The sequence below is a fragment of the Bos mutus genome, chromosome 11 (genome assembly GCF_027580195.1).
Source record: "Bos mutus isolate GX-2022 chromosome 11, NWIPB_WYAK_1.1, whole genome shotgun sequence".
Classification (NCBI taxonomy): Eukaryota; Metazoa; Chordata; class Mammalia; order Artiodactyla; family Bovidae; genus Bos; species Bos mutus.
The window spans coordinates 103,873,493-103,900,517 of NC_091627.1; the positions used below are offsets into that span (position 1 = coordinate 103,873,493).

Here is a 27,025-nt window from a genome sequence, read left to right on the forward strand (position 1 = left end):
CTCACCAAGAAGACTCGGCAGCAGCCCCCCAGGCTGGCATCCAGCACCAGGGCAGGCGATTCCAGCATCCTGCTCGCACCCTGAGCCCCAGGAGCGCTGCTGACAGCTGCAGGGCATCCATGTGGTTTAGCTCAGGGTGCTGGGTCACGCCCCAGTGCACAGCTCTGTTCCCCCACGTACTCCAGGGGAACCAGAGCAAGTCCCAGCCTCTCTGAGCCTCAGACTCCAATCTGCACCGTGAGGAAGGCAACAGCTGGTTGTCCCCAGACTCAACCAGCCCAGTGGGCTGAAGACACAAGCCGAAGGGCACAGCGTGCGGAGGTATGAGCTGGAGGCTGGGTTTGCACTGGCCCTGCTCTTTATCCCAGTGACAGCATCCCAGGCAGGAGTGGGTGCTGCACAGGTCCCTCTCCTTGGCTCCCCTATGGGTGGCGCTGCCCACGAGATCACCCCCGTCTCACTGCTCCTGCAAAGGTCCACACCACACACACCTCAGGGCTGCATGTATTCACTGGTGTTTTATTGGACTTTCCACGGGCAGCATGGACAGCTCCAGGGCCCTTCACCCGCCCCGATCCCTGCTCTGGGGCCCGGGCTGGGAGCTGTCCGCCTATGTCTTCTCCTGAGGCATGCCATCACTGGGCCCCAGCCCCTGGGCTCAGGCTGCCATCTTGAGAGGGAAACCCAGTTTGCCCAGGGCCTTTTTGGGCCAGGCTTCCCAGCCCGGGGCCCATCCCTGTCAGGCACAGGCGAGCTCTCCTGAGGAGGGGCTCCAGGCCAGAGCCCCCGGCAGTGCCTATCCACCCCAGGCTGAGGTCAGACCCTGACTGCACACAGCATGGCAGGCTCAGACCTACAGCTTGGTGTTGAGGTGGAAGGAGAAGTGGGGTGCTGTGTAGGCTGTGGCAGGCGGCACATGCCATGGAGACGAGGCCGGGCAGAGTCTGTGGCACAGGGCACCGTCAAAGGATGCTGGTGGGAGGTGCATCAGGCCAGCAGTCATGGGCGAGGGTGCTGTGGCGGCCAGCAGGTGGGCCGGGAAGGCAGGGATGACCAGGGGGCTGAAGGGGAGGGTGGCCTGGCCCTTTAAGGGACCCAGGGTGCCAGCGAAGTTCAGTGGGCAGCGCAGCATGGTACCCCTGTAGGCCTCCGGGAGGGCGGGGCCCAGCAGGCAGGAGACGGCCAGGTCAGGGCCCCTGGGCTTGGTCCCACACTCCTGGGCGTTCGCCTCCTTCAGAAAGGGAGACACTGCCCGCAGTTTTTTGCTGCCGTGGACCGAGCTGTCTTCCGCCAGGCTGCGCTTGTGGCCCAGGCCTGGGCTGCTCGGGAAGGTGGGCAGGGGCACGGGGCTCTCAGCGGGAACCTTGGTCATGGGGGACACCCAGCAGGCTTTGGGTTTGGGGTAGAGGCTGCCCTTTCTGGAGCTGCCCTTGTGGAATGCAGAAGGGCGGCCGGCATCCCCGCCCCACACCAGTGGGGGCTCTTTGGCTGGCAGCCCCTCCTCCTTGGCAGGGGGCCCCAACAACACCCTATCTTTAAGACTGGGGAAAAGGTCCCTGGGACGCTGGCTGATAGGCTTCAGCACCTCGCTGGGGTAGGCGTGGAAGCAGCCGGTGACGACGGGGGCCGACGGGCGAGGGCCTGCCTGTGTCTCCCCCCAGAGGCCGCCCCCAGGGGCCTGCCTTCCTTCCAGAGGTGTCAGCCGGTGCCTGGAGTCCTCGGCCAGCCCTCCTGGGCTCTGGGGACTCTCCAAGGGCGGGGCGGCTGGGGGTGCCTGGGGCTCCCCACCTGCCCCGTGGCGACAGCCCTCCTCCTGACACTGCAAGGCCTCCGCCTTGCTCACCTGGGCCAGGAGCTTCTTTTTGGCCAGCGGTGACATGATACCGTGTGTCCCTCTGCAGTAGAAGCTGGACAGGAGCCGTTTGTAGGCCTCAGGGCAGCCACTGGCACCCAAAAAGGGCAGAGAGGGCCCCGCGGCCGGGCCCCGCTGTTCCATGCCGTCTCTGGGTGTCTCCTGGCTAGGAAGCCTTGCCAGGTCAGGGGCATCTGTTTTGGTCTTTGCTGGCATCAGCTAGAATGAGAAAAGGCCAAGCCTCAGGGCTGGGGTGAGCCGTGCAATGCTGACCTGGGGACGTGGGGACAGGAGGGAGCCAGCCCTTCCAGCACCTTCGTGCAAAACTGTCAAAAGGCGTCCCATCCCCTGAACAGACACAGCTGGTGTCAGGACTTGGGGACTGGTGAAATGGGGTATAGATAGGACTCAGACTCCACATGTACCCCCAACTTGAGGGCCCTCAAGTAGTGAACCTCTCTATGACCCTTGCCCCCCGCCCGGTGCTGCCCTTGGGGGAGGGGGGTGTTCTGGGGGTTCCAGGCAGGGAGCTCTGCAGCCACAGTGAGCTGGTAGGGGGTGCTTTGAGAGGCATGGCATGGGGCTCAGAGCTCACCTGGTCCACCCGCTTCTCCTCCTTGACCTTCTTTGGCCTCTCAGTGGCCCCATCATCCCCCCGAGGCTCCTTGGCCATCTTGTACTGCTTCCTGGGCTTGGAGGGGGGCAGGGGCTTGTCATCCTCCCCCTTCAGGTGCCGCACGTATGGGAGGACCAGCCTGGGGAAGAACAAGGCATGTTGCCAGGGGGCCGGGCTGGCAGGAGGCTCCCACCCTCTAGGCCCACCCCAGCTTCCTCCCGGCCGAGACCGCCAACACCCCTGCCCGACCAGCACACAGACACCCCCAGCCACGGGGGCCGCCCCCGCCCCCAGCCCCACCGCCCAGCAGAGCTGCCGGGTGACGCCCGGGGCCTCACACCTCTCATAGTGGCGGCGCGTGCACGTGGCCGCGCTGGTGCTGCCCGGGCTGCCCCCCAGCTCGTCGTACACATTCTTCCAGAGGCGGCGGCCAGTCACCTGCAAGGGCGCCACGTCAGGGCACAGCTGGCGGGTGCCCCCTGCCTGCGGGGTCCCCGCAGCTCAGGGTCCCCACTCGGAGGCCGTTTCTAATTGCTTCTCTGCCAGCAGGGGCGGGGAGGTTGGAGGGGCCTCCCCTGGCCAGCAGCCAGCCAAGTCCCCCTCCCAGGGGCTGCCCGAGCACTGGCGCTTTGTGAGTGCAAGGACAGGACAGATGGAAAGGGTGATGATCTTGCTCGGAACAGCAAAGAACGGCGGGTAGGGCAGGTCCCTCCTCCCTGCAGCGCACAGGGAGCTGGGGAAAAGGCAGGGTTTGGACACTGCCTCATCCTCCTACCAACAGGAAAGGGCAGGTCTGCTGGGCTCCCTCTTTTCCCAAGGTCCCAGGGGCACAGCTGATGTGCTGGGAGACGCGGCAGGGTGAGGACTCAGAGGAGCCATCCTTACCAGTTCATAGGCCCCTAGCTTCTCCACGGCCTTGTAGATCTTCCACAGGTTAACTGGGGACAAAAGGGGGCGGGACCCCTGTCAGTCTTGGTGGGAGGAGGGGGCAGCCAGCTGCCTGTCCCCATGGCCCCGTCAGGCTGGCACAGAACCAGCACATACCCAGACAGGGCCACCAGGATGGCTGGGCAGACCGCACCCTGTGTGCTGGGGGCCCAGTGGCCTGTGAGGATGGACATCTGGCCGCACCCACTGCCAGGCCAGTGCCTGGAGAGGGGCAGCCTTTCTGTGTGCAACCCCTGTGGGCTGGCACGTCGGGGGTCGCCCAGAATGGAGGTCCCCTGCTGGGCCCCCCTCCCGTGCCTGCACCCCGGGGACGCACTCTGCTTGAAGCCGAGATGGGGCACCCTCTCGATGGGCGTGTGTCGCTCCTTCATGAACTTGTAGAGGCTGACCAGGAAGGCCTGCTCCTCCTCCTGCTCCTCCTCCCGCTCCCTGCCTGCCTCGGGGGGCTCCTGGGGAAAGAACACGAGGCAGTGGGATGAGCCCCCAGCTGGTAGGAGGCTGCGGAAAGGCGGAACCACTGGCTGCTGGGGAGGAAGGAGATGCATGGCCACCAACTCCAGGCTCCCAGAGGAGGGAGCAGACCCTCACACCCGACTCTGGGCTGCAGAGGTTGTTCCTGGGGTCAGAAGAACAGAGGTGTTCCACGTTAGCCCAGGACCCCAGGTCAGGATCCAAGAGGCCTGGTTACAGGGATGGCCATGGGAGCAGCCCTGCCCCTTCTCCAAGCTTCCGATCTTCTTCACCTGGCTCTAGGTTGTCACGTCGCCATCTCAGCTCCTCTACCAGACTCTGAGCTCCTGGAGGCAGGCTCTGTGGCCCCGGGGCCCCAGTGGCCCCTGTGGTCCAAACCAAAGGATGGTGTGTTCCATCTGTGTGGGGCCATTCCACCAGGCTTGCTTCCGTGGTCCGCCGTTCATGTGCTCAGCGTGGGGAGGAGAGACCCTGTCCTGGGCTCCAAAGGGCCCTTGTGTCCAATGTACAGGTCTTTTGGTTTCTGCTCCCAGTGGGAATTTCTCCTGATGCTCTTCCTGTGGCTGGTGGCTCAGGGCAGGGGCTCCTGTTGGGCTGGGGTTGGGGTCCCAGCTGGGGTGGCCCCAAACACGAGAGGGCTGGCAACCATCATCAGGGTGAGAACCGTGCAGAGAGCCATGTGTTCCAAAAATACTCTATTCAAAGTGTCATGACCGTAGCTTTGACTAATCAAAGACCTCTGGAAATAAACAAGCCAGCTTGCACGTTACCTATGAAATTGGAACACACTGCCATGCCTCAAAACGGAGGCACTCTGACCACTGCTCTTCAAACGAACATGCTTTTCTGTTCCTCTTCTCTGAACTCCAGGAAATCTGTTAAAACCTGTTCCCATTTGCAGCTCCCTCCAGCCTGTGCCTCCGAAGCAAATGGCCAAAGAGCATTGATGCAGAGGCTAATGGCTGCGACTGTGCTGGTCAGCGCAGCAGCGCCGATCTCACTACGGGACAGAAGGACGTACGTGCAGCTTAACATTGTAGAACAGAGCTTTACTGTCTCATAGATCAGGGCTCCAGGCCAGCCTCATGCAATAAAAGGGTTCTGCTGTGAAAACCAAGCCTGAAAGTCCAGCCAGAGGTGATGGGCAAGCCCTCCCGTCTGCCCAGCGCCCAGTCAAGGCCCCAGACAGTGGGGCTGTGCCCCTCTCTGGACTCTTTCAGGGTTGGGGGGGTTAGGGAACACATCTCCAGGGTGTCTCCAAGGTCACCTGGGAGGCTGCACACAGGTGGGGCAGGGTGAGGGAAGGGGCAGGAAAGAGGCCCCCAGTGGGGGAGGGGTGGCCCAACTCACCTCCAGGCGCACGGGGCTCTGGCTCCTCGGCTCACCATCGGGCTGAGGAGACACTGGTGGGTCTAGGGGCTCCCCTTCCTCTGACTGCTTCCTTTTCCCTTTGACCGGAGGTGCTGGGGGAAAAGGGCAGGGGAGAGTGAGAACATGAGATGCTGGCAGAGGAGTGGGTGGCAGGAGGGCAGCGTGGCATCCGAATGGCCTGGTGGGGGTCAGTGCTTGCCACCCTCTGCTTGTGGTGCCCAGCTGCCACAGGCGGCCTCTAAACCACACGGGTTCCCCTGACTCTGCCGCTCCCAAAGCCCCACCCATGCCACACCTGCCGGTTTTCCTTACTCCATTTAGCCCTCTTTCCAAAACTATGAAGGAGACCCTAAGTCACCCTGGGGTCAAGTCAGAGGAGGCTGGGGCCATGGTGCTCAGGGAAACTGTCTCCAAACCCCACCTCTCCACATCAGAGAGTATTTGCAGCGGCTCAGCCAAACTGGGAGCTAAGAGAGCTGCGGAGGCTCCCATGTTTGTGGGTCCTCAAAGCACCATGGGGGCCGCTGGGACCATAGACCCTCCACAAATTACCAAGAAGAAAGTTCCCATTTATGAAGCAGCCAAGCTTTTCTTAAGCATCCCTCATGATCCCGTGCATGCTTAGTCATGTCTGATTTGTTTGCAACTCCGGAGACCGTAGCCCACCAGACTCCTCCGTCCATGGGATTCTCCAGGCGAGAATACTAGAGTGGGTTGCCATGCTCTCCTCTAGGGAATCTTCCTGACCCAGGGATCAAACTCACGTCTCTGGCATCTCCTGCATTGGCAGGCAGCTTCTTTACCACTAGTGCCACCTGGGAAGCTCAGCAGAGTCCTAACTGCCCCTAATTAGGCCACATACTCCCCTCGCCTTCATGGCTCCTGGTGACCCTTCAGGTCTCACCTGACAAGCCCAAGCAGGTAGTGGGGGGCCCTTCCCAGCCCTCAGCCAAGCACAGCACTTCCCTCTAGTCATCCTCACCTCCTCACGCCATACAGATGGGGCCATCCAGACTGAGATGCCCATGGCTTAGCTGGCCTCCTGACAGCTTGGTGAGGCCGCCCAGCACCCCCACACAGCAGGTGGCAGGTAAGGAAAAATGTCTCCTCTGTCCATGGGATATTCCAGGCAAAAATACTGGAGCAGGTAGCCATTCCCTTCTCCAGGAGATCTTCCCAACCCAGGGATGGAACCCGGGTCTTCTGCATTGCAGGTGGATTCTTGACTGTCTGAGCCCCACAACAACCTGATGGAGGGCAGGGAGGAGCCAGGAGCTCAGTTCTCCTAAGGGCATCCTGTGAGTTGATGGCTGCAAAGACGTAGCCACTGGAAGCCGCTCTGGCCACGCAGCAGGTGATTGGCCGTGTGAGACCACCCTTTCTTTCCTCCTTTCTGTTCATGTTCCATGAACTGTCCTGGTTCACTCCAGCTCAGAAAATCCTTACTGCTGGGAACCTGCAAGATTCCTCCTCTGTCCCAGGTAGAAAAGAAACTAAGAACAAGAAACCTGGGCTTCCCTGGGGGCTCAGTGGTAAAGAATCCGCCTGCCGATGCAGGAGATACGGGTTCGATCCCTGGTCTGGGAAGATCCCACGTGCTGTGGAGCAACTAAACCTGTGAGCCAAAACTATTGAGCCTAGGCTCTAGAGCCGGGGGCGGGGGACCCACAACTACTGAAAGCGTCCAGCCAAGAACCTGTGCTCTTCAACAAGAGGAGCCACCACAGTGAGAAGCCTGCACTCCACAACCGCGGTGGAACCTGCTCACTGCAACTGGAGAAAAAGCCTGTGCAGTGACAAAGATCTAGCGCAGCCAAAAATAAAGAAGAAACCCGCAGCAGAGTGACCCTCGAGGCCAGCGATACCCAGGGGCCTGAGCCGTAGACCTCTGACTGCTGGACAGTGTCCCCTTGGGCGGCTGTTCACAGAAGTGCCACGCAGGTTCTCAGCTCTGTGTCCCTGGCCCTTTCATATGTATGTTCTTTCAGTGAGTCCCCGAGGGATCCCGTTTTAAAGAGATTGAGTTGCCTGCCTCCCTGGAGGACCACATTCAAAGCAAGGTCTGTCTGACCACCCGTCCCGGGCCCTGGCCTCGCCATCACTAAGGCTGTGGTGCTTATCACCAACATCCACAAGCTTCGATGGGGAGTCCAAATAAGCCTGGAAGAGAAACTGAGCCTAATGCTAATTGGGCCTGGGCCGTCCTTGCAGGCTGGCTCCTGATCACCGGAGACATAGCCAATCTCCAGAAATAACTGGGTACTAATCACTGACCCCTCCCATCCCTGACGGAAGCCTTTCCAACCGGGCCCTGGGCAACTCTGCACCTTCTTTCCTTCTGTGAATTGGGGCAGGGGTGGGGGGAAGAAAGACACTTGGGTCCTTTGCTAACTCTCCGTGAGTCCTGAAGCCTTCAGCTAATGGGCACGCCTCTGTCCCCCCAGCGTTTCTCCTTTCCCTTCCTGCCTTCTCTGCTCTGCTTTCACAACTTCTCTCCCTCCTTTCCTGAAGGGAAAATGCTCAGCTCCGAAGGACTCTCTCCACCTGTTCCTGTGACGAGGCTTCTCACTGGCACCCTCCTGCAGATCGGCGGGCCTCAGGGAAAGAAGGTGGTGGGACCAGGGCCCACTGGAATCACCAGGGAAAATTTAAAAGACATGGTGCCTGTCTCCCCCACCCTCCCCCAACATGAGTACGGCTTAAGGTCCTGCACGGGGCACCAAGGGTTTCCTGGTGGCTCCGCAGCAAAGAACCCGCCTGCCAATGCAGGAGACATGGGGTCCATCCCTGGGTCAGGAAGACCCCCTAGAGAAGGAAATGGCAACCCACTCCAGTATACTAGCCTGGGAAATCCCATGGACAGGGGAGCTTGGCAGGCTACAATCTGTGGGGTCACAAAAGAATCAGACAGGACTTAATGCCTAAACAAAAACAGGGGCTTCAGGGTTTCAAACTCCCCAGGGGCCTGAGAGGGCAGCCAAATTAAGGGCCACGGGGACAGAGCAGCCCTGGTCCCTCCTGCTTGGTTGCAGGGGGCCACGCTCTCCTAGGGAAATCTCCAGGACTTGGGCACTTGCGTCACCTGGGAAGGAGGTCACCATCTGAGCTGTTTGACCCCAGCAGAGACGGGGATGAGAGCCACAAAGGGAAAACACTCTGTCTCTGTGCTCTGTGCGCGGCCGAGTCCGGGGGAACCGGCCTCCATTCTCGCCCACCTGGGCCGCAGCCCTGGATGAGGGACGTGAGGAGAGTCTTCACCCTCCTTCCCCAGCCTGGTGCCCCTCATCCCGGCCACGTGGCCCGGCCCCGTCACGGGCAGCGCGCAGCCATGGCAGCAGCGTGGCTATGGCCGTTCCTGTGCCAGCAGTCTGCTTAACTCCACAGCTCTGTGGAAGCCAAGCTTAACCCTCGAACCCAAAACCAAGGCAGTGATGCCAGCAGTCTGCTTAACTCCACAGCTCTGTGGAAGCCAAGCTTAACCCTCGAACCCAAAACCAAGGCAGTGATGCCAGCAGTCTGCTTAACTCCACAGCTCTGTGGAAGCCAAGCTTAACCCTCGAACCCAAAACCAAGGCAGTGAAGAGGTTAATTTCAGTCACTAGCTGTGAAGGAGGAAGTTCCTGAAATGAAGCCCCCCTGCTCTCAAGCCACCCCCCCACCTCCACACTATGTACTTCACCATCTGAAACCAGTCTCTCCTAGGCCCCTGGTCTGGGCACTTCTGAACACTGGCTCACTACATCTTCCCAGCACCCAGTTAACAGATATTACAAGCTCTGAGGATCTGAGAGGCTCAGTAACACTGAGGTCACACAGCTTACTAGCGGCAAAGCTGGGATTTGCAACCAGTGCGGTATCCCTGTCTCAAGACACTGACTCCAAGGTGTAGAGTTTTCTAATGGGAGCAGGGAGACCCCAGGGCTTCCCTGGTGGCTCAGTGGTAAAGAATGTACCTGCCAATGCAGGAGATGAGGGTTCGATCCCTGGGTTGGGAAGATCCCCCAGAGAAGGAAAACGGCAAGCTACTCCAGTGTACTTGCCAGAAATGCCATGGAAAAAGGAGCCTGGCAGTCCATGAGGTCACAAAGAGTTGGACACGACTTAGCAACTAAACAATAATAAAGCGAGACCCCAGGTTCCTTGTATGTGCTCAGAGGGTGCAAATTGGCCGTCTCTCCCCAGGGGACCTGCAATGTCACACTGCAGCCCCCCTGTTAGTGTGCTCACAAGAACCTGGGCCTGTCCTCCCAGAGAAGCTGAAGGCAGACGAGGTGGGGCAGGAGGAAGGGTGGGGAGGGGGCTCTGACCCCACATAGGTTTCTGGCCTTTACTTCGTTCTCCCACCTATAAGAGGGGTCTGTTAGACCCAGTGGGCCCAATGTTCTATGCAGAATGAAGCGAGAAACAAGGCTCTCCCCCAAAAAAACCACAGGTGCTGTGGGTGTGTGTGTGTGTGTGTGTGTGTGCATGCGTGTGTGTGTGAGATCTGAGGTCTGTCACTCCGCTGTGTCTCAGTGCCTAGAGTTCTGCAGCTGCTTCATAAGCATGACCACTGATGGAGAGGAGCTGGGCTGCGCCTAGTTCAAGGCCTCTCTCCCTCTCTCTCTCTCTCTCACTCTCTCTCTCCCTCTCACTCTCTCTCTCCCTCTCACTCTCTCGCCACCCCCCTCCTGCCCCGCCTCTTCACTCTCGGTGTGATGGAAAGGAAGCGACACTTCCTTTCATGAAAAGTCACCCACTGGGAGCACCGTGTCAATTACTACAATAATGGTAACAGAGGCCTCAATAACAACAGGCAGACTCGCCACACCTTCTTGCCTGAGGTTGTTGGCTTAAGTTGCTCTTTGGCTTGAGTTGGAGCTGAAACAAAGACAACCTTTGAAGCAGCCAGTCCTCTCAGCTCGGAGTCAGCTGCCTGGCGGAGCAGTGGTTTGGGGAGGGGGGCCTGCCCAGGGCTGTGCTCCAGCCAGCATGGAGGACAGACGGACAACCTGGACACATGCAGCCCCCACCTGCCCTGCCTCTGTATCTCAGGGGAGGGAAGAGGGGCCAGGGTTGGGGAGTAGCTGGGGCCAAAGTGACAGCCTTGAGTGTAGAAAGGAGGGGGTGTGGGGCACCCCACAATGTGAAATGACCAACTCCCAGACCCCCGGGATCTGGTGGTCCTGAAAGACCCCGATCCAGGGTGGGGCTGAGTCCCCACTGTCTTGCCCTTCCAAGTCTGGGTGGTATCTGGTGATAAAAGTAACAGCTCCATCTCTGTACTGCTTCCTGTGTCCCCACCAAACCAGGCTGGGTGGCGGTGTGTCCAGACGTGGGTGAACAGTAGACGCACAGCCAGGACCAAGGAAGGCTGCCTGACTTCCGCCTGGGACACTCTTCTTTCTTTCTCCTGGTAGAGCTCTCCCAGAGTGGCTCTCGAAGCCCAGCCGGTAAAGCAAGGTCCAAGGTGGGTGCGGGCCATCCCAGGTCAATTTCCCACCTGGGAACAGGAGACCATTGGGAAGGGCGAGAGGGGCAGGGTCTCAGAGGCCTAAACTGTCCTCACTGTCAGACCAGGGCTGGTCTCTAAGCCTCAGTTTCTCAGACTGTAAGCCTCTCAGAGAGAGGGGCTGATTCTGTGAGGTCCTTTCTACCTCTGCCATTCCAAGTTCGAGGTCCAGGGTTTGGGGCTGTGGAACTCCACCCTGGTGACCCAACCCACTAGCTGCCATCTCTGCCCTAGCACGGCCTCTGGACACAGACCCCACACCCCCAACTTTGGTGCTCCAGCTGGGGCAAGAAGCACCTGTTATCCTCCCTTCAGCTCCGCGGACTTCTCTTGGCTAGCTGACGACCCCGCAAAGAAAGGGACCCTGGGTCTGGCCAGTACAGTGCCGCCAGACCCTCACCCTGAACCCTTGGGGGTCCGGCATCGGGCGATTTCCTCCCCTATTCCCAGCGTCCGTCCGGCTGGAGGCCTGAGGCCGGCGCGGCCGCACCCCCTGAACACTCTGCGCAAGGACCGAGACGAGGCAGCGATTCAGACTGAGCGAGCGCGAAGCCAAACGCTTCTCTCCTCACAGCCCGTGCGTCTCCGCTTTCCACCCCCTCCCCGCCCCCCATCACTCGCGGGTCCGCCACGCTGTCCCTTCTGTAGCCCCAAGAGAAGAAAAGAGACACAGGAGAAAGATGAGCGGATCAAAGAAGGCAGTTACTTCTTCCCTGCCGGGGGTTGGGAGTGGGAGGATACAGAGGAGGGTAGACAGGAGACAAGAAGAGGAGAGGCTACGGGGAAAAAAAAGAAAAAGGGGAAGAGGAAAGAGAAAGAGAAAGGGTCGGGGTCAAGAAGCCGGTAACCGCCGAAGGATCAGTACGACTCTCGGCTTAAAGAGGAACAGTTGATTCTTCAAAATGCATTGAGCAAGTTCTTCAAAACCAGCGCAGAGTCACTTTCAGGAAACGGCGGCCGCAGTGGAAAGCGCCCCGCGCGCCCAGCGGACCCGGTGCCCCTTCTCGGCGGCGCCGGCGGATTCTGAGAACCGCCGGGATGTGACGGCGGGGAGGGGAGAGGGGAGGGTGGGGGGCGGGGGTACTGCAGACGGAACTGCTGCGGACAGCTGTCACAACAAATTAGCTGAGACCAGCTCGAGATTGAAAACCACAGCAGGAAGTGGGATGACAGAACCGTACAGGACTTGGTAAATTTCAGTCAAGAGACGACGAAGAGAGTTTCGAGATAAACGCCCGGGAAGCCCCTTGGCCGCCAAAACTTTTTGTCTTTCCTTTTTTCGAACAGCGCGCGCCCGACACTAGGCTTTGGCTCCGGCTCGCTGCGGGAGGACGCGGGCGTCCCGGGCCAGACTACCTCCCCGCGCTCTCGCCCCCGAGTCCACTCCCAGCCCCCGCTCGCCCCCCAAGGCAGCACCGACCGCCGCGAGCGCCGGGAAAGACCGGGCGCCACAAACTCGCCCTCGCGAGGGGCCGCCCGTCCCGTCCCGTCCCGGACGCACCGCAGAGCCACTTACCCATGGCCCGGAGAGCGCGTGCGGCGCCACCACAGCACCCTCCTCGCGTTCCTCTCTCCGGACCCCGCGCTCCCCGCGCGACTGACCCAGAGGCGCCGCTCGCCGGCCACCTCCCCCCCGGCCCCGCCCCTGCCCGCCCCCAGCCCCGCTCTGGGCTCCGGTTGGTGGGTCCAACTCTTCCGCGAGGGATGGGGACCGCCTCCTCAGCCCGCAGAACTCTGGGAGCTGTAGTGTGTTCTCTCCCTCCACAGGCGCAGATGCTGCGGAGCTGGGCTCCTCACCCGGAGGGGCTGAGGCAGGACAGCCAGGAGTCACGGCTTCCTTGCGCCGCTGGAGGCGAAACTCGAGTCTTGGAAATGTCCTCTTTGGTCTTAAGCAGGGCACTGGGGTCTGGGTGGGGTAGCAAAGCGCTTCCGATTTTGACTTGAACTGGGTGGAAGACCTCTCCCATCTCCCTTCCAGCCCAGCTTAGAAGTAGAAATGGTTGGTGATAGCTAAACAAGGACCCCTTCCAAAGTAACAAGTCCTTGGCCAAAGCTCTGTGGGGGTCCAGAAATGCCTGGGGCAGGAAACCTGCTGACAGGGGCCCGTGTCCACCTATTTCTCAAAGACAGAGAGGGCAGCTACAAGGTGAGCAGTGGAAAGAGGGGGCATGATCCCTGCTTGGGGAGATGAGGCTTCCAGTGGAGTAGGGGTCTTAGGAGATGCTGAGCCAGCTGCAGCTGGGCTTCTGCCAGAGGGAGAAGTAACTCAGCCATATTCACCTCACAGAAGAGAAAACTTGGGTTTTCTCTTGGGTTTAAGAATTCAAGGTCTGATAGCATTGTTCACAATAGCCAAAGAGTGGAAGCAATCCAGTGTCCATTGATGGATGAATGGCTAAACTGTGGTATGTACTCAGTTGCACCCAAGTCTTTGCCGCTCTTTGGACCATGGCCCACCCAGGCTCCTCTGTCCATGGGATTTTTCAGGCAAGAATACTGGAGTGGGTTGCCATTTCTTCCTCCAGGGGATCTTCCCAACCCAGGGATCAAACACATGTATCCTTCATCTCCTGCATTGCAGGCGGGTTCTTTACTGCTGAGCCATCAGGGAAGCCCCTAAACTGTGGTGAAAGTGAAAGTCACTCAGTTGTGTCCGACTCTTTGTGACTCATGAACTATAAACTCCGTGGAATTCTCCAGGCCAGAATACTGGAGTGGGTAGCCTTTCCCTTCTCCAGGGGATCTTCCCAACCACCCAGGTCTCCTGCATTGCAGGCAGATTCTTTACCAGCTGATCCACAAGGGAAGCCCAAGAATCCTGGAGCGGATAGCCTATCCCTTCTCCAGGGAATCTTCCCAACCTAGGAATCTAACTGGAGTCTCCTGCATTGCAGGTGGATTCTTTACCAACTGAGCTATCAGGGAAGCCCAAAACTGTGGTATGTACATACAGTGAAATATCACTCAGTCTGAAAAAGGAAGGAAATTCTCACGTGTTCCACAACATGGATGAACCTTGGAGACAGTATGCTAAGTAAAATAAACCAGACACAAGCTACAAATACTGTATGATTCCACGTATATAAAGTACTTAGAGTCAAAGTCATGGAACAAATAGTATAGAATTATGGTTGCCAGGCTTCCCTGGTGGCTCAGATGGTAAAGCATCTGCCTGCAATGCAGGAAACCCGGGTTCAATCCCTGGGTCGGGAAGATCCCCTGGAGAAGGAAATGGCAACCCACTCCAGTACTCTTGCCTGGAAAATTCCATGGACGGAGGAGCCTGGTAGGCTACTGTCCATGGGATTGCAAAGAGTCGGACATGACTGAGTCACTTCACTTCACTTATGGTTGCCAAGGGCTGGGGGGAGGGAAGCGGGATAGGGAGTTAGTATTTAATAAGGCTTGGAGAAGGCAATGGCACCCCACTCCAGTACTCTTGCTTGGAAAATCCTATGGATGGAGGAGCCTGGTAGGCTGCAGTCCATGGGGTCGAGAAGAGTCCAACATGACTGAGTGACTTCACTTTCACTTTTCACTTTCATGCATTGGAGAAGGAAATGGCAACCCACTCCAGTGTTCTTGCCTGGAGAATCCCAGGGACGGGGGAGCCTGGTGGGCTGCCATCTCTGGGGTCGCACAGAGTCGGACACGACTGAAGTGACATAGCAGCAGCGGCAGCAGCTCAGATGGTAAAGACTCTGCCTCCAAAGCAGGAGATCTGGGTTCGATCCCTGGTTCTGGAAGATCCCCTGGAGAAAGGAATGGCAACCCACTCCAGTATTCTTGCCTGGAGGATTCCATGGGCAGAGGAGCCTGGCAGACTACAGTAGATAGGATTGCAAAGAGTGGGACATGACCGAGTGACTAACACACACACACATTTAATAAGCACAGATTTTCAGTTTTGCAAGATGAAAAATTTCAGAAGATGGATGGTGGTGATGGTTGTGCAAAAATGTGGATGTACTTGCCGTCCCTGAACTGTATGCTTAAAAATGGTTAAAATGGTAAATTTCATGTAATGCATATTTTTCCACAATTTGAAAAAAGAGCCAAGGTCTCACATGTGGACTTGAACCCTGTCCTAACACAGAGTAAGCAACCACAAATTGTTGATTAGTTTTAATACAAACAGCACTATGCATTTCCTAATTTTACACTATAAAACTGAGGCTCCAGAGGATTAATTAGCTCAAGTAAGACAGCTGGTAAATGGTGGAGCTGAGCATCCGAGCTCCAGTCAGGCCCCCTTGGTCACTCCCCTCAGCGTTTCTTGGCAGTGCTATTAACTGAATCAGGGAACACAGCCTGAGAAGGAGAAAGTGTGAAGGGGAAGACTTGAGTGCTGGTGAGGACACGATGGAACAGTGAGATGTCCAGCGATAGCTGGCAGTGAGGCCTGGAATCCATGACAAAGTGCCGACTGGAAACAGCTGGTTAAGGAGCCCTAGGACCCGTGCGTTCACCAACCCTGTTTGCACTCATCACCCAGCCATCGCCCTAAACAAGTGGCCCAGGGTTGTAGTTTGGTGACCCTGAAACTCTCCCTCATCCTTGGGCTCTGGGATGGAAGAACTCTCCAGGCTCAGTTCAGAGTGGACAGCACGTGGGCTCCCTTGTCTACCTCATAATGGGTCATTGTATAAAAGTCTATGCCTGCAGATTTGGTAACAGACACATCGTCAACAATAGTAACTGCCTCTAACAATCATTATAACAGTGATTATGATAGTGCCCCCACACTTCCCAGTTTATAAGCCCTCCAGGAGACCTGAGGCTGTGTTGGCAGATGCTGTGGTAGAAAAGCTTTGTCCATTCTTTTTTTTTCGGTGGCAGGGAGCCACAGCTTGCAGGATCTTAGCTCCCATACCAGGGATCGAACCCTTGCCCTCGGCAGTGAAAGCTCTGAGTCTCGACCACCGGACTGCCATCCTATTAGGACTGTTTGCCCAAGGTTTGGGGTAGAGGCCTAGGCACTACCTTCAGCATCCCAGTCTAGGCCAACCCCACCCTCCCAGGCTGAATAGACTCATTGCCTGACAAAGCAGCAGATCATCCCACACAGGACAGAGTTATTCTGCCATCCCAGGCAGTCGAACACACTCTTACAGACAGTGGCTGTTGTGCAAAGCCTCAGCAAGTCAACACCTGCCTGTGTCAACCTGGGAACAATATGATCTAAATTTAATTGCCTCCTGAGGCAACTGTTTGCAATAGAAAGTAATTTACAACAGCCAATAAATCTTGCAGAGGAATGACATCTCCATTTGCTTCCCTAAAATCAAACATGCCTGTTGGTCAAGCCACTATCTGATATACCTTCACCTCCTACCCACAGCTACCCTCCTCCTGCATTATCTAACCATCAGATCCGGCCCCTGATGGCATGAGAGAAGTCGCCTGGGCCCTCCATGTCCTGCTGTCTCAAATAGATTAATTAAAAAAAAGAAAAACCCACGAATGCATTCTTCCCATAAAGACATTACAAATAAATCATTTCTCTCTGACACCATTCCAAATTCAGTTCCCTCCCCAACCTAGAGATAAGGACTCTTATCCCATTGGGTGGGCTTCCCAGGTGGCACTGTTGGTGAAGAATGTGCCTGCCAACGCAGGAGACATAAGAGACGTGGGTTCGATCCCTGGGTTGGGAAGATCCCTGGACAAAGGCATGGCAACCCACTCCAGTATTCTTGCCTGGAGGATCCCATGGACAGAGGAGCCTGTGGACTATAATCCATGGGGTTGCAAAGAGTCAGAAGCAACTGAGCATCAGATTGGGTAAACTCTTCCGGAACTTTCCCTATGTATTTTCATAAATACATGGTGTAAAAAAACACGTAAATTTATGTGTGCTTTTAAAAAGTGATTCCATTCTAACTGTTCTATTCTGCAACTTGATTTTTTTGTCCAACAATACGTCTTGGAGAACCCTCTCTGTTAGAACACAGATCTATTTCTCTCTTGTAGCTGCTAGACTGCACGTCTGGTACGGATGTATAGCAGTCTTTATTTCATCCCCTCTTCATGGTGCTTGGTCTTTTTGCAATTACAGGAACCTTCCAAGAACATTCTGGACCCCCTTAGAACATTTGCAGGGCTCTGTAACTTACAAAGGAGTCCCAGAGATTGGCCTTTCTGCTTTCTCCTAGCCTCTGTCCCCAAGACTCGGCATCCCTTGCTGGCCCAAATCTAGGAAGAAAACCTGGTCTTGGGAGGGGTGGTCCTCATCCTGGAGCTCTCAGAGCTGGAGGGACTGTTCACGAGCTTCTTCCCACCTGGCCTCATTCTGGAGAGGAGGCCAGCAGGCCCAGAGACGTCAGGCGAGTTTGAAGGAGGTCACACAGCAAGTCCGTGTTTTTGCTCTTGCTCCTGCGACCCACAAACACATCCAGCATGCTCAGTCAGTTTTCTGCTCTGGGAAGCTCCGTTCCCAGGCTCCAGCGGTGGCAAAAGGCCCCCAGGGCTTTGTTTTCAAAGGAGAAATGAATCGGGAAGTATTTTTAAGTGCCGGCCCCGCCTGGCTCCTGCCTTGCTCCCTCGTGCCCTAGCTGTCCAGGAAAGGCCAGCTTCACAGTGGCATCCGCAACTCATGGAAAACAACAAACGCCCAAAATAGATGATACCCAAGCTCAGGAATGGAAAGAATTGGCTCATGGCTTCAAACGCCTCTTTTAGAAAAAGGCAAGAATAGCTTTCGGCATTTGGGGAACTGCTGGAGGTGAGGGAGGGGGATCTGAGAGCTTTGGTCACTTTTTTTCACCTCCCCCTCCCCCCACCCCCATGTGAACACTTAGCTTCCCCAGCTCGATCCACTCTGGGAGCACATCCACACCTGGCTGCTGCCGGAAACTGGAGGAAACTGGAGATGCCACGTGATTCTTATGCTTCTTGAGCCTGAAAGGTAACGGTCGAATTCCTATGTGTGTCTGTGTTGGTGGGAGGGCGGGAGGGTGGGGGAGGGTGACAGGGAGAGAAAATGTGGATTTTCATCCCCACTCAGATAGCCCAGCTGCTGTGTGACCATCTGCAAGTCACTTGACCTCTCAGAACCTCCAGTTCCTCACTGGCAAAGCAGGCATAATGATTCATTTATTCACTCATCTGACATTTGTTATGACCCAGCTCTGTGCCAGCACTGGACTAGAGACTGGGGGATATGGCCATGACCAGGACAAAGCTCTGATCTTGTGGAGCAAAATATACAGCCCTTGACAACCTTACAGGTGATGAGAATCAGCCATTGCTTCTTCAGACAGTTCCAAAGTCACTCAAGGCCTGGTGCCAGAGGGGTGACAATACCTTTGACCAGTGTTTATCAGGTACTGAACCTAGCGTCTTACATGGATTATTTCATTCAGTGTCACCCAGCCCTATGAAGTGGCCACTATATATTTATCCCTATATTACAGTTGAAGACATCAAGCAGTAGAGAGTAAATGCTGGACGAGGTAATAAAGAGAGGCCAGCTCCCTGTTAAGCGCTGGATACCTGGACAACCAAAGCCTGGTTCCTTCTTTATGACACAAAGTAGTAAGTCTAGACTGGAGGTCAGTACAAATGCACTGGACAAAGGTTTTTAAAAAAAACAAAACAAAAACAAAACCACGGGGTCTGTATAGAGCTTTTTTTAAAAATGTATTTTAAATTGGAGGATAATTACAATATTGTGTTGGTTTCTGCCATACATCAACATGAATGTGCCATAGGTATACATGTCCCCTCCCTCTTGAACCTCCCTCCCACTACACCCCACCCTACCCTTCTAGGTTGTCACAGAGCATCAGATTTGAGCTCTGTTCATCAAACAGCAAATTCCTATTGGCAGGCTATTTAATATATGGTAATATATATATTTCAATGCTACTCACTCAATTTGTCCCCCACTCCTTCACTCAGAAGTCTGTCCTTTATGTCTGCCTCTCCTTTGAAAGTGAAAGTGAAGTCGCCCCGTAGTGTCTGACTCTTTGCGACCCCATGGACTGTAGCCCGCCAGGCTCCTCCATCCATGGGATTTTCCAGGCAACAGTACTGGAGTGGGTTGCCATTTTCTTCTCCAGGGGATCTTCCCTACCCAGGGATCCAACTCAGGTCTCCTGCATTGCAGGCAGACTCTTCGCCCTCTGAGCCACCAGGGAATCCCTTGCTGCCCTGCAAATAGGTTCATTGGCACCATCTTTCTAGATTCCATATATGTGTGTCAATATATGATATCTGTTTTTCTGACTGACTTCACTCTGTATTATAGGCTCTAGGTTTATTCACCTCATTAGAACTGACTGGCAGCACTATTTACAATAACTAGGACATGGAAGCAACCTAGATATACATCCACAGATGAATGGATAAAGAAGTCGTACGGAGCTTTTGCTCTCATTTTAAAATCAGCTTCTGGTAACCCTTCATTTCCCTGGTGTATGACTGTCTCCCATTTGACAGATGAGTAAACCGAGGCTTGCAGCGCTTAAGTGCCTCTTCGGAAGACTGCACAGACTGCACGATGGGAGCTTCTTACTACCTGCAGGTTCCCCGGACTCTCTGGCGGGAGCGGGGGCGGAGGCGAGAGGGGGTCGCGCCCCAGGGCAGGAGAGAACTACATCTCCCAGGATGCCATGCGAGGGGCGTGGAGGGGTGGAGCCGCCGCGAGCCCACGGCAGTCATTTCTTGGTATTTAAAAAAAAGTAGCAAAAGAAAAGAAAGAATCAAAGCCTCAAGCGTCACGTCTAGGAATAGCGTCGGAGCCAGGCCAAGTCATTATAGACGATGAGTAATCCGGTTAAGTCATTTCTCTAAACGCCATTCCTTGTAAGAGAATTAAAATATCAGCTTACATCAGTCGGGGAGAGGCAGGCTCCAGGGGCCCGGGGCGGGAGCGCTGCCAGGAGGGGGCGCGGCTGGCGCGCCTCGGCCGCTCCGCTCGGTCTGGGGCAGCGGCTGGACGCCAGCGACCGACAGCTGGGCCCTGGGCTCGGCCTGACAGCCAGCTAGGGGGCGGCGGGGGAGCCACCCTCCAGGCCTCAGTTTACCTTCTTGTTAAGAGCTTCTAGGAAAGTTTGGGCTGCCTCCTTTCAAGAGAATCAGTGTCCCTTGTGGGGATGGACCTGCGAGGTGAATCAGGCTACTAGGCCAGATGGGAATGGGGTTTCTTTTTCTTCAGTGTCCCCTCTTTCTGTCAGATTCCAAAATTCCTATCTTGACAGCTGCAGGAGCAAAGAGCTGATGCTGGGAAAGATTGAGGGCAGGAGAAGAGGGTGACAGAGGATGAGATGGTTGGATAGCATCACCGATTCAATGGACATGAGCTTGGGCAAACTCCAGGAGATGGTGAGGGACAGGGAAGCCTGGCGGGCTGTAGTCCATGGGGTCGTGAAGAGTCGTCGGACATGACTTGGGTACTGAACAGCAACAACAACCAGTGGGGGTCGGGGTGGATCTGGATCTCCTGGAGGTGTGAATTTTGTCCTAGACTTGCAGGAGTCATCAAAGCATCTTGAGATGAGGATTGCAATGAATTTAGGGAGGGTGAACTGATCCAGAAGCTGACCCTAAAACCTGTCCCCTAAATCCCTCTCCAGGTCCAACAACATAAGCTGGGTCCTGGTAGTGAGCCGGACACTCATCTCTCCCTCGGTGACCCTCACGTGGACCCTTGGCAGATAAGGGCACTGGGGCCCGGAACCTTCCCACTGGCTTCCCACGCCAGTCCCCAAAGCGGTAGAGAGTAACTCAAGCTTACAGATGAACGCTTGAGGCAGCCTCTGAGCAACTTACACACGTTCACACTTGCAATGAATCAGGCACTTTTGAAATTCCCTTTTGACCAAAGGGCAGAGAGAAACCGAGAGGTTCTCAACTTCCTAAGAAGCTGCACTGGCTCAGCCAGTCCACTAAAACAGGAAGCTCCAAGGCTCTGGAGTCAGGCCGACTGCTCCCCAGTCCTGGCACCCTCACTTGCAGATGACCTTGGATGAATGACTCACCATCTTTAGTCTCCGATTTTCCCACGTGTAAAACGGGATTAGCAATACCTACCTTGTGAGATTACTGTGACAGTTAGAAATAACGTAGACCTTTAACAAATGGTCATTCTGTTGTGCTGGTGTTATGTGAAAACAGCCTCCGACCAAGCAGATTCTGCGTGCATCTGAGCCTGTAGAAGTAAATGCTTAAATAACCTGCTCCCCCAAACCCAACCGTCTCTTAGCACAGCAGTCACCTTCCCTGCATCAGGGGGCCGAGCCCTTGGCACACCATTGGCTCCTCTGCACAGTCCTGCCTGTGTGCACCCCAAGCCCTGGCCTTAGCGACCTGAGCTGGACCCTGAGACCCCCCACCTGACCAGGTTTTCTAGGTTTACAGCTAGTAGCTTCAAGGTCCTGAGCTCCCCAGTTGGGGTCTTCACATTTGGCCAGGATGTTGGGAGGAATTATGGTCGAGGTGAATGATGTAGCTCTAACCTGAGCAGATCCATTAACTCCTTCCATGCTGGAAGCCTAAGCTTGGATGGGTGGGGTGGGGTGGGGGTTGCTACTCTAATTACTTCTCCTACTCAGTCCCCTAGCGGCTTCAGAGTCTCCCAAACCCTGACCCACACAGATCTCTGCAAGAGGGAGATTCCTCACTCACTCTGATGAGTGAGGCTTCCTGTGACTGAGTGGCATCTGCCTCCTGTGCAGAGTGGGAAAAGCGACCTGCATTCTCCATAAGAAGACCAAATGCGCCAGGACTTCCCTGGCCGTCCAGTAAGACTCCAAGCTTCCAATACTGAGGGTGCAGGTTCTATCCCTGCTCAAAAGTTTTGTTTTGTTTTAAAAAATAAAACCCGAGTGCCCCAAATCAGTTCAGTTCTTCATGCTCAGTCTTCTCATCTGTAAAATGGTCATGGCACAATAAAAGCCCTCACATCTGCTAGTGCAGTTATAGGCACTAGATAAGTTATTTCTTATAAACAGCTTAGAAGTGTGTTTGGTGGGAAGGCAGATCTCCATAAATATTAGCTCTTATCCAGAACCAGGACCAAGCAGAAGGCATGGGGTGAGCCAGGGCTAGGGGAAGGACACAGGAAACCTGGGTTCCACGGACCCATGGGACATAGCAGATAGTGGTCCTGCCCACCCACCCCACCTTCCCTTCTGCTGCTGCTGTGTGTCAATGTGTCAAATTTTGTTGCCTTTAGGGCTTTTTTTTTAAATTAAACACGGGCTGCCTGAAAACCCTAATATTCTGGTTAAGTTTTGAAACAGCTCAGAAATCCCCTCCTCTTGTGAGTCAGAGGCAGGAGCATTAAGCAGAACTGCCAGTGGGGTGCTGCGCAGAACTGCAAAATAACAGCTGGGCAGCCCTGTGGCCCCAGGGAGCTGAAATAGGGGCTCAAAAATATTGGGGTGCGCTGGCGTGGCACGAAGGCCGGAAGTCCCTGGGGGTGGGGGTGGGGCACACTAAAGCCCCAAAGGATCGCCATGCCCACCCCCTGACATAAAAACAACTCGGAACGGTTCAATTAGTGTAAGGAAGTCTCACAAGACTGGCTTTTCCCGGAACGGCGATTTCGATGCTCGCCTGGAAATATCAAATCCTTTCCAAGCATTTTTCTTTTTTCTATTTTGGTGCCTTAAGCACGTGCTTGGGGAAGTGATGGGTAGTTTTCTCTTTCCAACCCAGCCCGCGCGCAGGGGTCTTTACCGACCCGCTCCGGGGAACTTGCGTCCCGCCTCGCCCACCCATCCTCTGCTCGGCTCCGCCGGGGCGCGGTGGGAGGAGGGGCGGGCTGCGGTGTCCGCGGGGGGCGCCGCCCTGGGGATGCGGGGCGAGGCAACGGGGCGGGGTGGTCGGTCCGAGCGCCCGCTCCCCTCCCCCTGGGCTCGCTGAGCCGCTGAGCCGAGTTGGGGAAGGCGGGCGGGCGGGGGTTTCGGAAAGCGCTTTCCATGCTCGGCCGGATCTGAGTCAAAAAGGGGGAGCTTGTTCAAACCGAAAGAATAATTCGGTTAGCCAAGGCCGCCAATATTTCTCTGCGCCCAAATTATTGCTAGGCAGGGAGAGCCTGAGCCGGAGCATCGCTGGCCCCTCGGGCCTCGCTGAAAGCCCCGGCCTCCCCGCTGCCTCCCCACCATAGTTCCTCTTTTTTCCCAGAAAAGGGACCAGGGGGCACGCCTCCTCCAGGCCCACAGGCTCTGCCAAGTACCCAGGGCCATCCAGACCCTCCTGAGGCCCAGAGGATCGGGGGCCGGCAGAGATGAGTGAGACCTCTCTCACCTGCCCTGGTCCGCCCTTCTCAGGTGGATCAAGAGGTCCCTCGTGCCTCTGAGCACTTGCACCCTCTGTTCCCTGTATTGTTCCCTCCCCACCAGCTTGCAAGTTCTTGAACATCCTCCTAGGGGTAGAGATGTGAAGCTTTTCAGAAAATTTTCTGAAAGTCTCATATTGACACTCCTGGGGCCTCTACTAGGTCTTAGAACAGGCCTGGCTTCCCATCATAGAGACCTGCTTGAAACCAGCTTGAAAAGAACCCCCAAGTAGATTCAAAATCCCCCCTACAGGCCCCCATGCCTTGATTTCACTCCCAGGCATCTTTGCTTAACAGGGCTCACACTCTGGCCTGCATCCCTAGTGGACACAGTAAGGCCCAAATTAACAAGGCTTTTTGAACTGACCTTTGAATAGAGAGAGAAATGTTGATCTATATGTAGGAGCTAATGATTTTCTTTTTTTTCAGGCTGGCCTCTCAGTGAGGAGTGGGCTAGGGAGGGCCCAGGGGTTCTTCGTGGATTCTAACCTCTCAGACTCAGCTTCCCCAGCCTTTGTGGTCACAGAGACTCTCTGGCTGGGCCTGAGTTCATTCTGACCTTAGGACAGGTGTGGAAAGGAGATGCTGATGGTTCATCTTCCTGGGCCACCCGCAACACCTGGCCTGGGCCTGCTGCACTGCCGCCTTGGCCCAGCTCATTGATTCAGCAGAAAATTCGCCCTGTAAGCAGGACCGTGGTGAGCTCCCAGGCAGGGCCAGCTGGCCTTATGCGGAAGAGCCCTGTAGACAGCCAGATGACTGAGGCATAGAGGGCACATCACACACAAGGACAAGCACAGAACATGTTCAAGGTCAAGGGGCAGGCGGGGTCAGCTGGGCCTATGAAGAGGACAGCGGTCCCGCCCCACCGCCACCCCAAGGCTCATGGCCCAGGCTGGCAGGGAGAGGTCAGCATGGCCACTGACCTATGAGAACACCTGGCGTTAACCTGGCCTTACCCGCTGTGGTTGCTGTGTTGGGGGAAATTCTGAGGTCCTTGCACTCCCTTTTGGAATGTCGTACTCTGGCCAGCAGTGGAGACATACATCAGCACGTCCAGCATGCTCCCCCCTCAACTCTCGGGCCCACCTCTGTGCCAGGGAGCATCTTTCCTCTCTGTTTAGCGGTCACTGTTTCAGATTAACTCTAACCCCAGGAAAAGGAAGTGGAGATCAAGCGTGGCCAAGAATACCAGGCTCTCTGCCAACTGCAGGGTGGAGGCTGCCCCCAGCCCAGGAAGCCTTGTGGAGGGAGGAGAGACATATTCTCAGGGATCACTTCCTGTGAATGCTCCCACTTCCCAGGGCGCTCTGGACAGGGAAGCCTCCCAAAGGGCAGGGTTCTGGGACCATCATTGAACTCCCTGAGGTCTCTCTCGTACCTGGGGAGGGGCTGGCTGGAGGGTTAGCTGGATGTGGAGGCCTCAGGTAAATAAGGCCCAGAGAAGTTTTATCTCAAGGCTCCCAACAGCTTTTGTTTTGCTTTTAATCTCATTGTCAACTTGGAAAAAAAAAAAAAAAGGTGGTGAGGGGGCAGAGTTCTGTATAAAATTGTAGATTTCAGACTTCTCTTAAAATCAGATCTGCCTCACCAGTCAAGCGGCCTGCCCCGTCCGCCAGCAGGTGGACCCTCTGTGGCTCCCTCAGCCGCTGTACGCCTCCCCACCCTGAGGCCGTCTGTCCCTGGGCTCTGTCAGCGTTATCTACCAGGCCCCCGAGGGATTTGAGGGTGGCCACCCGCTGAACGAGGCCTCTGTTTTACAGAAGACCTGGCTGGTCTTCGGGGTGTGTTTTTGTTTTTGGCTTCTCGGGTTCTTTGTAGCAGCACTCAGGCTTCTCTCGCTGCAGGACACAGGCTTAGCTGCCCCGCGGCATGTGGGACCTTGTTTCCCTGACCAAGGATCAAACCCTCATCCTCTGCATTGGAAGGCAGATTCCTAACCACTTGACTGCAAGGGAAGTCCCTGGTCTTTGTGCTTTTGAGCAGGGGAGTATCTGTTCATCCCTAGGGGTGAAGAGGGCCCTGGTTGCTGAGAGAAAGCTGGGAGCCTCTTCATTTTAAGGAACTAAGTGAGAACTTGGAGCCAGGATGAGGGCTCTGCCTTCTGGTACATTCTGGGGTGCTCCACTGGCCTGGCTCCATTTTGATAGGGTTTTATATTTTTAAAGGGTTGTAAAAAAAAAAAAAGGACAAAAAACCCCAAAAACAAGCAAACAAAAACAAAGACGATGTGACTGAGATCGAAAGCCCCAAATATTTATTATCTAGCCCTTTTTGTTACAAGCTTGCTGAGTCCTGGTTTTACAGATGGGAATACTAAGCTCCAGAAAGGGAAAGTGACACGCTCAAGGTCACATACAATGCATGAGATGCAAGAGACACAGGGTCAGTCCCTGGGTGGGGAAGATCCCCTGGAGGAAGAAATGTTAACCCACTCTGGTATGCTTGCCTGGAGACTCTCATGGACAGAGGAGCCTGGCGGGCTACAGTCCATGGGGTTGCAGAGTCAGACACAGCCGAAGTGGCTGAGCAGTAGCAAGACCACACAGCAGACTGGTGACTGAGCTCTGTCTGTGCCGACCAGCCTCCTGCTTTTCCTTCAGCCTTGCAGTGAGCACAGGGAGGTGCCCGTCAGCCCTGGGCCAGCCGTCTATGAGCGCAGGGCCTTGGAGGGGGGCCAAATGGATGCCTGTGCCCTGACGGTGGCCGTTTCCTGACAGTTGCTTTGACAACGCTGTGTTTTGTTACCTTTTACCTGGGGATCTCCAAGCCCACGACTGAATTCAGAGAATATAGTTGCTGGTTTCTGTACATTTTCCCTCCTGCGGTTTGGCCTCTTCATCAAGAACTCTATGAATCAGAAAATTCAAGTGCGTGCAGACACACACAGGCATGCGTGTGGAAGGGAAATGACTTTTCTGGGTAACTGAGGGTTAACTGGAAGCCTGTGTTCTTCTGCCTTGTTGAATTTTTTTTTTTTTTTCTACAAATGATGAGCATTTCCCCAACTGAGTATTTTGAAAAGTTCCACCACTTTCTAAATATGTGACCTTGGTCAAGTTACCTAACCTCAGTAACCTCAGTTTCCTTATCTGTAAAAATGCACCGCGCGCCGCCTCTCTAGGTTGTGAAAGGCACTAGAAAGAGGCGTGTGTGCTTGAGGTGGAGGCGCCAGCACCGTAACTGTTCTCAGTGGGTCAGCGGAGCGGCCAGATTGGCTGAAGCTCTTCGTGGGTATTTAGCATTATGCTTTGGAATCCAATGTGCGTTTTGTACACGTTGACATGGAGATTAGCCAGAATTGGCATTCATCTGCAATTTCTATCGCAGCTAAGTCCTCCCAAAGAGATGGTTTTCTTATGATTTGCTGCTTTCTCATAAAAGCCAGTGCCTGCAACGCACCAAGGACTCTTGTTCTGTCGGGACCTGAATGCTGTCTTTATCTGGGAAATGTCTACAGATAAAGGGCAGGGCTGGGGCTCAGCCTTCCAGGTGTCCCATCGCACCCCTCCTCCTTTCCCATCCTCCCTACTCACAAGCCAGGACCCACCCCTGGGCCGAGGGTAGCCGGGAAACAGGGAGTGGGGAGTCTTCGTGGACCACTGAGAAGGCAGGAAGGCCTGGGGAAGGGGGGAGACCTGGGCAGGTTCTAGATTCTCAGCAAGTGTAGGGGGTGCTGGGGGAGTGGGGGGGCCAGTGCATTCTGGGAAGCTTTTTCTGACTGGCCCTCAGATTGAGGAGTGGAGGGGCTGCCCTCAAGAGGGGAGTCCACAGGAGCCTCAGCCCCATAGGCTCGCTCTTGTTGTTTGTGGAGGAGAAGGAGCCAGCCCCAGATGGGAGGGCGGCCGCCGGGCACACCGCCCTACAGGGCCCTCTTCCCTGTGGTCTGACCTCTGCTGCTCCGGCCGCGTGCCCCTCGGGATGAGGCCAAGGGGGCTGCCAGTGCTGTGAGTCAGGGGGGCTCAGGAGGGTCTCTAGGCCCAGTGCATT

At 55.7% G+C, this 27,025-nt stretch overlaps 1 protein-coding gene across 4 annotated transcripts; it reads right to left on the minus strand.

The window, feature by feature from the left end:
* Positions 1-499: 499 nt before the first annotated feature.
* On the minus strand, positions 500-12,395 carry ARID5A (AT-rich interaction domain 5A). Of its 4 annotated transcripts, XM_070380031.1 has the most exons (7): positions 12,266-12,389; positions 5,238-5,350; positions 3,733-3,865; positions 3,354-3,406; positions 2,809-2,906; positions 2,448-2,607; positions 500-2,071 (listed from the first exon to the last, which is right to left on the minus strand). In XM_070380031.1, the coding sequence occupies exons 1-7, from the start codon at positions 12,267-12,269 to the stop codon at positions 854-856; spliced, it is 1,779 nt and encodes a 592-aa protein (XP_070236132.1). In that variant the 5' UTR covers positions 12,270-12,389; the 3' UTR covers positions 500-853. The 4 variants fall into 4 exon arrangements, with proteins under 4 accessions (XP_070236132.1, XP_070236136.1, XP_070236133.1 ...); XM_070380035.1 differs by lacking the exon at positions 3,733-3,865 and having other exon boundaries at positions 12,266-12,292; XM_070380032.1 differs by lacking the exons at positions 3,354-3,406; positions 3,733-3,865.
* Positions 12,396-27,025: the final 14,630 nt, after the last annotated feature.

Coding starts and splice junctions, on each gene's coding strand:
- ARID5A (XM_070380031.1), bottom strand. Junction 3,866..5,237: donor AGAGCCCCGTGCGCCTGGAG/GTGAGTTGGGCC, acceptor TTCTTTCCCCAG/GAGCCCCCCGAGGCAGGCAG. Junction 2,608..2,808: donor ACGCGCCGCCACTATGAGAG/GTGTGAGGCCCC, acceptor GTTCTTCCCCAG/GCTGGTCCTCCCATACGTGC.